Source organism: Triticum dicoccoides, chromosome 5A (genome assembly GCF_002162155.2).
Source record: "Triticum dicoccoides isolate Atlit2015 ecotype Zavitan chromosome 5A, WEW_v2.0, whole genome shotgun sequence".
NCBI classification, from domain to species: Eukaryota; Viridiplantae; Streptophyta; class Magnoliopsida; order Poales; family Poaceae; genus Triticum; species Triticum dicoccoides.
In genome coordinates, this window is record NC_041388.1 from 577,073,989 (window position 1) to 577,084,779 (window position 10,791).

At 43.4% G+C, this 10,791-nt stretch overlaps 2 protein-coding genes across 5 annotated transcripts in view; one reads left to right on the plus strand and one right to left on the minus strand.

Annotated features, from left to right (window-relative positions):
* Positions 1–795: 795 nt before the first annotated feature.
* Positions 796–8,864, plus strand: LOC119302985 (probable E3 ubiquitin-protein ligase BAH1-like 1). 4 transcript variants are annotated; one of them, XM_037580056.1, is made up of 8 exons: positions 796–987; positions 1,106–1,191; positions 5,827–6,054; positions 6,733–6,977; positions 7,051–7,314; positions 7,912–8,049; positions 8,260–8,318; positions 8,417–8,864. In XM_037580056.1, the coding sequence occupies exons 3-8, from the start codon at positions 5,844–5,846 to the stop codon at positions 8,520–8,522; spliced, it is 1,023 nt and encodes a 340-aa protein (XP_037435953.1). In that variant the 5' UTR covers positions 796–987; positions 1,106–1,191; positions 5,827–5,843; the 3' UTR covers positions 8,523–8,864. The 4 variants fall into 4 exon arrangements, with proteins under 4 accessions (XP_037435953.1, XP_037435955.1, XP_037435952.1 ...); XM_037580058.1 differs by lacking the exon at positions 1,106–1,191; XM_037580055.1 differs by lacking the exons at positions 796–987; positions 1,106–1,191 and adding an exon at positions 1,202–3,744.
* A 642-nt stretch (positions 8,865–9,506) lies between these two features.
* Positions 9,507–10,791, minus strand: part of LOC119302987 (myosin-binding protein 7-like) — a 4,030-nt gene continuing 2,745 nt past the window's right edge. Inside the window, exons 2-3 of the mRNA XM_037580059.1 lie at positions 10,306–10,355; positions 9,507–10,018 (exon numbers count right to left, since the gene is read on the minus strand). Of these exons, the coding sequence (XP_037435956.1) occupies positions 9,925–10,018; positions 10,306–10,355 (144 nt within the window). The 3' untranslated portion in view covers positions 9,507–9,924. The remainder of the gene's footprint in view (positions 10,019–10,305; positions 10,356–10,791) is intronic.

Consider the following 10,791-nt stretch of genomic DNA (forward strand, 5'->3'; position numbering starts at 1 on the left):
GGAAAACACATGTGTTTCTCTCATTCCATATAGACCATGAGATGAGGATGGCTCTGTTTTCCGTTTTTCAAGGACTTGCTTGTAACTTTTCATTCTCATAAGGAAGTTCTTATAAAGGCTTATTTTATCTAACATATGACCTTCGGCTTTCCGAACGAAAAAAACCGTGAGCAATGAGCAAATGTAAGTCAGGGAGGGGAGTTGATCGTTAATTCGTTATCACTGGTTCTGTGTAGCCGGGGAGAAGGAGGAGCCGTTGTGGCACATGTCCATGGACCGGTGCGAGTGGCCTGCCCACGTCTTTGTGGTAGGGAAGCCATTCCATTTCATCCGCCCGTTGCTCCTACTGCGGTGCGGTAATCATGATTTTGTTGGCCACTAATGACGACCATCATCCTAAAGCGGCAGCCGCGTGTGGGCCGCAACCGTCGCTAATCCGGCCAGAGTGCTCTGGCTCTACTGGCCTAGGCGGCTAGGCCAGACAGCAGCCGCCGCCCTAGCCAGCTAAAAAAAGAAAAGAAAATGTTATCCGAAGCAATCCCGTTCGTGTAGCCATCGATGACCTTTCTGGGGAAGAAGAAAGGCAGCCAGACGTCGGATCCGGATCACCGGGTGACAGGACAGCCGACGGATCGGAACGTCAACATTTTCTGCGCGTGCGTGAATGGAAAGGAACGGGGAAGCGAGCGAGCGAAGCCAAGCAAGCAACGTAACGAGACCCAGCTGGGCCCCTCCAGGCAGCTGGAGAAGGGCCAGCTACAGACCCAGCGCGGAGCGGAGCGGGCGGTCCACCGAGCGAGAAAAACACACAGGAGGAGAGGAGCAAAAGTTTGGTTTCGTGCGTGCCCCCGTCCCCCGAGCGCCGCCGCCGCCGCCGGCAGCCATTAAAAGCCGTCCTCCCCTTTCTTTCCTCCTCACGGACTCATCACGGGCGACCACCGCCTTGGACGCCCATCTCTCTCGCGCCTTGATTGCCTCCCATCGCAGGTACGTACTCCATCGCCGCCATGTTTGGTCGCGGGTTCTGGCCGCGTCGTCGTTTGCTCCTTGTCTTTTTGGTCCGTACGTGTTTCTACGAACTCATCTGTCTATCCATATCCCATAGGATTTCGCGGTGCGTCCACTGCGTTGCGGCGTGGGCTCTGGGAGAAATCACTATTCACCGCTACTTCTTTTCTCAATTTAAATAAGGTCTCATATATAATTTGCTTTCTGGGATCCAGCTACAGTATCTCGCCGGACGACAACAAATTACAGTACAGTCGTCCCATGTTTCTTTAATTAACCTCGTTTTGTTCGATTCTTGGAGGAATATATTCGCTTACTACTACCAGTCTGTATCACATTGCATGCCCCAGCCGTGTTAGTTTCGTTGTCTTTTGTGCTACTAGGACTGTACTAGGCTGTAGTTGTTGTTGCTTTGCAGTCTTCTATCGGTGTTTCAAGCCACTGAACTTCACTGCAATGCCAAGACTGGGGAATGAACGGAACCCCGCTGCGGATTAGTATTTGTCTTTGTGGCGTTTTTTTTACATATAAAAAGAATCGCTGGTTAGCCACTCAACCTCTGAGAAGTCAAATGCCTTGCCTTTTTAGTATCCAGTTAACATAAAATATTTGATTCTGGGAGGAATGGGTATTCCCCATCTGCTTGGTCTGATACCTGCGAGTAGTACTCAATTTTGTAGTCATTCAATAGTCAGCGCTCATTTGATTGTAATATTGTTTCCTAGATTAGCCGCAATTAGCGTTGATTACAAGATGAACTATGTTTAATGTAATTGATGTCATTTTCAAATTAAAACCAATGTAATTAGCATGTTTTTAAATGACTATTGATGTGATAGATACTCCCTCCCTTCCTGTTTAGAGGGCTTATCTCAATTTTGTTTTTGTTTTTTCATTTAAAAGGCTCATCTTCGTCTCCTATTGAAATTGTTAGCCGCATTAAACCTTTTAATGCAAGAATTAAAAAGGAAATGGACAATGCATGCAATGTTCGTACTCATCTACTCTCTCCGCTCCTAAAAATAAGTCTTTTTAAGATTCCACTATGGGCTACATACGGAGCAAAATGAGTGAATCTACACTCTAAAATATGTCTAGATACATCCGTACGTGGTTTCTATTGAAATCTCTAAAAAAGACTTATATTTAAAAACAGGGGAAGTAGTGGTCAAGCATGCATACACTGCAATTAAATCCAAATCAATGCATGAGTTTAATTTGGGTAGGTTTGTAAAGTAGTATGAGATACATCCTTTCGCTCATTATCTGCCTTAGTTGATGAGATTTCAGTTTTGAGCCCTATAAACCGAAAAGAACCAGAAAGAAGAGAGTCCATCATTAGTGCAATGTGAGGTGTTGGATATACGTGGTTGAATGGCTCAGATTATTTGGATTCACCAAACACGTGCTTTAATAAGTGAGGATCGGTAATAGTAGATAGTAGGACCAGACTGACCCGAGGAGGATTGATCTGCCATTTTCCTTTCGTAGAACCACTGATATGTCTTGTAGATGTAGAAAAGAAAATTATCAGTCCTCACAGGTGATCCCATCCGGACATGACTGACAAATCTCTAAATATAAGTTTTTTTAGAAATTTTAATAGAAACTATATACGGATGTATATTTACATATTTGAAAGTATAAATTCATTCATTTAGTTATGTATGTGGTCCGTTATTGGAATCTCGGAATCTCCTATTAAAATTGCAGCGATGAGCGAGGCCATATCATCTCCCTGCGTCGCTACGTACTAACTATATCTCGGAAAAGAAGTAGGGGAGTAAAAAAAAACGTGAGCCGCAACCGAAAGATGGCTCAACATATATACGTGATCACATGTTCACATCCGCAGCGGGGTGGTCGTGGTAGTGCAACGGTTGCAGACTTGCAGTGGAGAAGAGGAAGCAGGATGCAGCGACCGGCACGCGTGTACGTGGACGTGAGCTGCTTTCGTTCATCTTTCCTGCCGCTGATGATGATCGACCACGTTTGGGTTTGCCGCCACTAGTACTCAGTAGCTAGCAGAGTCCAAACAAACGGATCCTTTCACGTCGGCGACGGACGGGGTGGGCCCGGGGCGCGGCTAATCCGTCCAAGGTGCTCCGCGCTAGAAAGCCCTAGCTACAGCCGTTGCAGCCACGATGGATGGATAAATCCAAGGAAAAAGATCGCGCATGCACCAAACCACGTACGTACGTCCTGCTCACCGAGATCTCGGTCGATGGATGGATGACAGCCGCCGGAGGCCGTCAGCCGGCCGCCACGCTGCCGTGCACGTGAAGAGAATAAACTGTTTTTTTTAATATATATATATAGATGATGAGTGAAGAGAACGGAACGGCTGCCGGTCCAATCCAGTTATCCAACCCTGGGCCGTGGGCCCGGCCAGGTGGGAAAACGGGAGGGACGGGAAAGCCCGACGCGGAGCCGACAGCGGAAGGAGAGAGAAAGGCGGAGTGCGATTTGATTTGAGTCTCCCCTCCCAAGTCCCAAGCCAAAGCGCGGCACGACCCCCACCCCACACCCTACCGTAGCCGACCGCCTCCGCGCTGCCCACGCGACGCGTGCCCGCCGCCGCCCGCCATTAAAGGCCGGCCAAGCGCCACTGCGGGGCTCCACCTCTCCTCTGCCCGCGCGCCTCCCGCTCGTGCTCTGCTCTGCCGCCGTCTACTCTCGCTTCGGCCGCCGCCCGCCGCCTACTCTCCTATCCGGCCGGCCCGCCCACCCATGCAGGTATTAACCCCGCCCCGCCGCCCCATCCATTATTGCTGCGCCATCCGGTACCTCTCTTCTTGCCTTGCCCACTCCATTCTTTCGCCCTTCACCGGACTTGTCCATTCATCAACTGATCCGGCCGGTCCTAGCGATCACCATGCCCATGCCTTTACTTCTCTACTAGTACAGTATTACTATTATTTCCTTTCGAGGAGCAATCAAGAATCGTTTCTTGAGGCTTCGGGTTTCTGCGCCCCCGAATCCGGCATCTCTCTCGCCGTACGTCCGCGGCACCATGAGAAATTGAGAGGAAAGTGCGAATACATCTCTGCTAGTATTTCCTTTATCTCGTTATTGTGATATGATAGTTCGGCTCCTGCAGGAATAGATTCGCCTAGTCCATGTCCTAGGCTGCGTATGGTGCTCCTCTTTCTGTGCCTTTCCATTGCTTTCCAGTCTTCTCTTGTGTCTCCAACACTAATTCTTCGCAATGCCAGGGAATAAACATCAGTTCATGACTTATTCTGTCCCACTTTGCGGATTCTCTTGATCTCTTCTCGCTGAGGTGGGGTTTACCTTACCTGTGGGTTAAGCTACTCAACCCCGACCCGAATAAAGTCAAATGTCTGGGCTTGTTGTTATCCGGTTATTAACCTAATATATAATATTTGAATCTTGGGCTTCTTTCTGAATAAGACAGTGATGGTGTCTTATTCTGGCCGGTGTGATACGAGTTCAGTTATTTTCATTTTATATTTACAGTCAGCCCTCGTCTTATTTGTACACTTGGTCCACTTGCTGCACAGTTGTTGGTCTGTTTCTTTTTATTTTCTTTGAAGAGTCTGTATCTGTCTTGTGGATACTCTTAATTATGATCACATTTCAATATCTGTCTCAGACTCTAGGTTAATGCATGCAAGTCTGTTTTTCATTATAACTTATAAGTATAATGTTATTCCTTAAGAGAGTGTGATTCCTTGTTTAAATTAGTTACTTCGTTTGTGCAAATCTCCGTGAGGACTATGATGACGAGTATTTTTTTTATCTCGTTATAATAGTTCGATTCCTGCAGAACAGATTCGCTTAGTCCATGTCGTAAGCTGCGTATCGTTTTCCTCTTTCTGTACCTTTGCATTGCTTTTCAGTCTTCTCTTGTGTCTCAAACACTAATTCGTCACGTTGCCGAGGAATAAACATCAATTATTCTGTTCCTGTTTGCGGATTCTTGCTGAGGTGGGGTTTAAGTTAACTGTGGGTTAAGCTACTCAACCTCCGAATAAAGTTAACTTACCACTGTATATATATATATACTTGAATCTTGGAGAGATGGGTACCGGCGTTCTTTCAGAGTAAGACAGTGATTGTGTCTTATTCTGGCTGGTGTGATCCGAGTTCAATTATTTTCATTTTCGATTCAAAGTCAGCTCTCGTCTTATTGTCACCTGGTACACTTGGTGCACAATTGGTCTTTTTATTTTTATTTTTCTTTGAAGAAGTCTGTATCTGTCTTTTGGCTACTCTTAATTCACATATATGATCACATCTCAATATCTGTCTCAGACTCTAGGTTTATGCACGCAAGTCTGTTTTTGGTTATAAGTATGTTATTTCTGAAGAGTGTGATTCCTTGTGTTAAATTGGTTGCTTCGTTTGTGCAAATCTGTGTTAGTTTGGGTAAAATAATCTGAGAGTGGTTGCTTTATCTATAAACAAAGCAAAAGTCTGTTCTCTATAATTTGGATAAATTGGTTCAAGACCGATATTTACATTTAATGGTTACTGGATACAAGGAGTACATCTAGAACATCCTTTCTTAGTTTACAGAGATGATACTGCAACCAGGCTTTATGTTACTGGATTGCCAAAAAAATGTCCAATGAATTTTTGGAATTTCAAAATGGAGTTTGACGACATCTTTTTATTAACATAAGTTCTTTCCAAATTGGAATTTTCATCTGGTAACAAAAACCCGATTGCAACTAACTGTGGTTAAAAATTCCGACTACTAACAAAAATACTGTTGCCTTACTTTGTGCTTTAACTCTTTAACTTTCCAGACATAGTTTCCTCAAGAATGCTTGGCTCTACCTATTTTTTCAGGCTTTTCGGTGGACAAGATGAAGTTTGGTTCAATATATGAGGAATACCTCAGGGCAGAGCAGGACAAATATCTTGCTAAATGCTCCCATGTAGAGTACAAACGTCTGAAGAAGGTATTGAAGCGATGCCGACTTGATCGCTCATTGCAAGCAGATGGCACCAACGGTGACCAGCAGGAGGACAGGAGTGACGATTCTTCAGATGCTTGCGACTGCAATTCTTGCACATGTATGCTCAGCCTCTAGTGGCTACCCATTATCCCATCTTTCCCTTTTGTACGAAGTGTACGAAGTCCTGTCCAGGATGTAAATTTGATGCAGGACTCAGAAATTTGTAGGGCAGTCTTATCTTCTGATAATAATAATAAAAGTATTTTGTGTACACCAAAAGACGTTTAAGCTCACTATCTGTTATACTCTGCAAGTTAGAAGCACCCAAAAGGATACCAACAGTCAATCTTCCCTTTTATCAAAAGATTAGAATGGTCTAATTTCCATTTGTGCAATCTGGTGCACTTGTTTTTTGCCATTCCTCCTTTCTGTGGAAGGGAGAATCTATTTTCACTTTGTAGAATATTTGGTTCCCTGTTTATCAGCTCCATTTGATAGCTGTGAAGTATTATAGGTTCTAGTACTGGTGATTTTTTTTTTGAAACGGATTTGCCTCATCTATTAAGATTAAGAGAGAATAGAGTTTGTTGTGTTACAGTAGGGCATTACAACACACCGTCAATACAAAAGTCATTACTCTCCTGGCATCATAGTACTGGTGATTTACTTTTACCGCCAGAACAATTATCTTTTCTTTGACTTGGTTGATATTACGCTTACTGTTTTTGTATTTTTTTTCTACCAAGTCTACTGCTTGTGCTACTGGTATTCTGACTTGTGATATCTTCTTGTCCAGTGTGTGATCAGATGTTCTTTACAGAACTCACCAAGGAGGCTTCAGATATAGCTGGCTATTTCAGCTCTAGAGTGCAGCATCTTCTAAATCTTCATGTTCCTTCAGGATTGCAACGGTATATATGGCGCGTACGTCAATGCTTCATAGATGATCAACAAATCATGGTTCAAGAAGGCAGACTGCTAGTCAACTATGTGACTATGAATGCTATTGCTATTCGCAAAATTCTCAAGAAATATGACAAAGTAATTTGTTCATCTCCCAACTGTCATTATGCATCTTCAGGATCTTCCTGCTCATATGCTGTTAATTTTGCAGGTACATGGCTCTGTCAGCGGTAGAGATTTCAAGAGCAAGATGCAAACTGAGCATACCGAATTGTTACAGTCACCTTGGCTGATCGAACTGGGTGCTTTCCATCTGAACTGTGATAGTTCAGATATTGATGAACCTGTAGGGTTCTTCAAGAACGGATTCTTCAAGAATTTTTCCTGTGACTTTACAGGAACACAGCCAGTAATGACAATGGCCATTTCTGAAACTATCAAGTATGACTACAGTCTAACTTGTCCAATTTGCTTGGTGAGTTTTTCTTTTTCTTAAATTTCTTCATCTCCTTATACTTTAATGATCTTGTTCCTAACTTTTAAGTATGAAAATGGCAACTGCTAACCTACTACTCCCTCCGTTCTAAATTACTTGTCTTGGATTTGTCTAGATACGGATGTATCTAGACTCATTTTAGTGCTAGATACATCCGTATCTAGACAAATCTAAGACAAGTAATTCGGAACGGAGGAAGTAGTTTGCATTAGCAAGCATTACGTTTTTAAAGTTGCTTGCAGTAGCAGTACATCTGTGTTCATCACTTGTGATGTCATTGGTACACTATAAGTTCTTGTTTTGTGTAGCTTCGGCATCCATAAATTGTAGAAATAGGATTTCCACATACCTATTGCAGCACGGACAGCATGCCTTTATTAATGACTTGAAGTAAAAACTAGTAGGGCCACATGCGCAGCCTTTGAGGAAGAGGCCAACATGCTGATTTTGGTGGGTATAGCCCAAATTTGGAAAGTTCTGTACATTGTGTTTGCAGGAATACAATATTCTTCGCTAGGCCATTCATGTTCATGTTAAGATTGTTTTAACTTGTGATTTTTTTTGCCATTTGCTCAGGACACCTTATTCAATCCATACGCGCTTAGCTGCGGTCACCTCTTCTGCAAAGGCTGTGCATGTGGTGCTGCATCCGTGTACATCTTCCAGGGTGTTAGGAGCGCGCCTCCAGAGGCCAAGTGTCCTGTATGCCGAGAGGTATGTGAGCAATCCGATGTGCTTTTTATGTACCATTGCAGCTCTTATGATATCATTGCAACTGCACTGTAAACAAGAATGCCATGTTGCTTACATTAATTTCCATGGTAATAATGGTTTGCGGGCCGTGCATATTTGCTCATGCCGACCAGTATGAATGAACTTGCTACCTGACAGTCCAGACTGATTTGTTTTATATACTCCATTCAGGTTGGTGTCTTTGCCCATGCCGTGCACATGAATGAGCTTGACTTGCTCATCAAAACCAGGTATGCTAAAACTTAACCAGCCCTCTCTTGTCCAGCAAGATTTCTGGAAAATACAGTCACCTTGTTCTGTGTCTGATTTGCATCTACTGCTTGATCAGGTGCAAAGATTACTGGAGATGCAGGCTACGCGAGGAGCGGACCGAGATGGTGAAGCAATCCAAAGAATACTGGGAGTCCCAGGCCATGCTTTCGATGGGCATCTGAACCACCCTGGCATTGCCATTCGTTGCTTACCATTGGCGATCGATCGTCAATAACTATCCAGCAGCGCTCGAGTCTCGGGCGTGAAGATTCCTCTAAGATCGCAGATTTGATCCATTGACTGCTACTCTGCTACTGATTATTACTCTACCAACCAAGCAAGAAGATGTACCCAAAGATAGCAGAGACTGACATAACTGGGGAGGGGAGGGCTTCCAGGGGAAGCATGTTCCCTCTTGCCTTTTGATGTTTCAGATCCAACCAATTCCTTTGTTTCTTCCGTTGTACTGTACTGCAAGACTAGTTTGGAATGGTTGAGCTCAGTTTAGCTACTTTTTTCCTACCTGTCTAGTACGGTTTCGCTCTCTGCTTTTGAACGCGGAATTCCTAAGAGAAAACAGCTGAATTAGAAGCGATCTCCCGGTAGCTGAGCACTTGCCTGCGTTGATTTACACCTGTCTGTCTGTGTCTGTTCAGGATGTTCCTACTTCAATCTGTGCTTTTGAAACAAGTCTGTCGCGGATTTGCTTGCGGTGCTTCGAATGTTTGAAACGACACCAAACTATGCAGTGTCAAATTTCTGCGCTGCAAATGTTCACAGAGCCTGAAAGTCCTCAAGAGGAGCAAAGCTTCCTTGGCGATAAGACAAAATTCACCAAAACGTGCTTTTCTCCAGAGATGGAATGATAGCATCACACATATATACACAACAGTTGTGTGACAACACAAAATTCACCGAACGAACCACGCCAACAGATTATGTACTAGCAAAAAGGACGCATCAGATAAAAGTAAGCTCCTACTTCCGTCTGTGATTTTGAAACAAGTCCGTCACAGATTACCTACAGTGTTTCAAATGTTCAAAATGAAACCTGACTATACACTCAAATAGTCAAGTTTCTGCTCTGCTAGTGTTCTTTCTTAGCGAAAAGACAATCACCGAAGCGTGCTTTTCTCCCAAGATGACATGATAGCTTCACACATGTGTACACACCAAATCAACCACGCCAACAGATTCTGTACTGACAAAAAAGACACATCAGATACAGTTTGCACAAATGTGCAGCTAATTTCCTTGATATCAACTCATCCGTCATCAATCTGAAAGCAAGCAAAAACAACCAGCAGTCACCGCACGTTCACACGCGCACTATACAAGCATATAGCCTTTGCTGGTGAGAAAATATAAGCAAAAGCAACCCCCCAAAACCCACATTGACAATTTCTGGATCATGGCACAAGGATCCCCATCCCCTCCTGGGGCCAAAGAGAAATCATCAACAACTAAAGAATTAAAACAACACCATCTCCCAACCCTTGAATAAGAAAATGTGATTTGATGCAGACTTCCCAACCAACGGCTATGTTATTTACATTAGGCAGCAGCAGCTTCTTCAGACAGGCTTTACTTTCTTCTCATGAGAGTTTTCTGAATCCGAGGGCACTTGTCCAAGAGTATGAGCAAACCCACATTGTTACTTGATAATCCAAATGTATACCTATCCACAAAGTAGACGAGCAGTCGATATCAGGAGGCTTTATTGATAAAATAACAGTTTTGCTAAAGCACATCTAGATGTGCCATAAGTATTGCACATCTAAGTCCTATGTCATTGATCTTACGTTGAGATCGTGTGGATATTTTTTTTTCTTTTTTCTTTTCCTCTCTATACTTGATTCACTCACCTAGATGTGCAATAACTAGAGCACATCTAGATGTGCCCTAGACACACCCAACAAAATAAACATGTGTCATGAACTAAATTCCCACGGAAGGCTCTCATACCTGCTTTGTGATGGCTTCTTTTTTCGAGAGCAAAATAATGCGATGGCCCACTGCAAAAGATGATGATGACAAACATTAAGCTAAGGCAAGAAGCTTTATTGTCCTCAAGAATAGTGGAAATAAAGTGTAAACATATGGTGACTTCAACAAGGTGCATTCATCTCAGGGTCCAACATAGCAATATAATAAAACAGAGCAGAACCACACAAGGTGAAGTAAGAAGGCATGCACATTGCTGCTGCGATTGAACACCAAAAATAATCCTTATATACCAACCTTACAATCCAGAGGTTCTACATTACTATCCTATTTTGGCTTCGTTCTGATGTTCATTGCACCCAAATGTTGAAAAGTTATCAGAGTTAATCATTTACCAACAGCGTGATTTTGCAAAATTTTATCTCATTTTTAAAAAACAACTAGAACTAGATCTTAGAGAGGACATCAGCAAAAACAGGTAGTACTCACGGGATAGAAACAGATTTT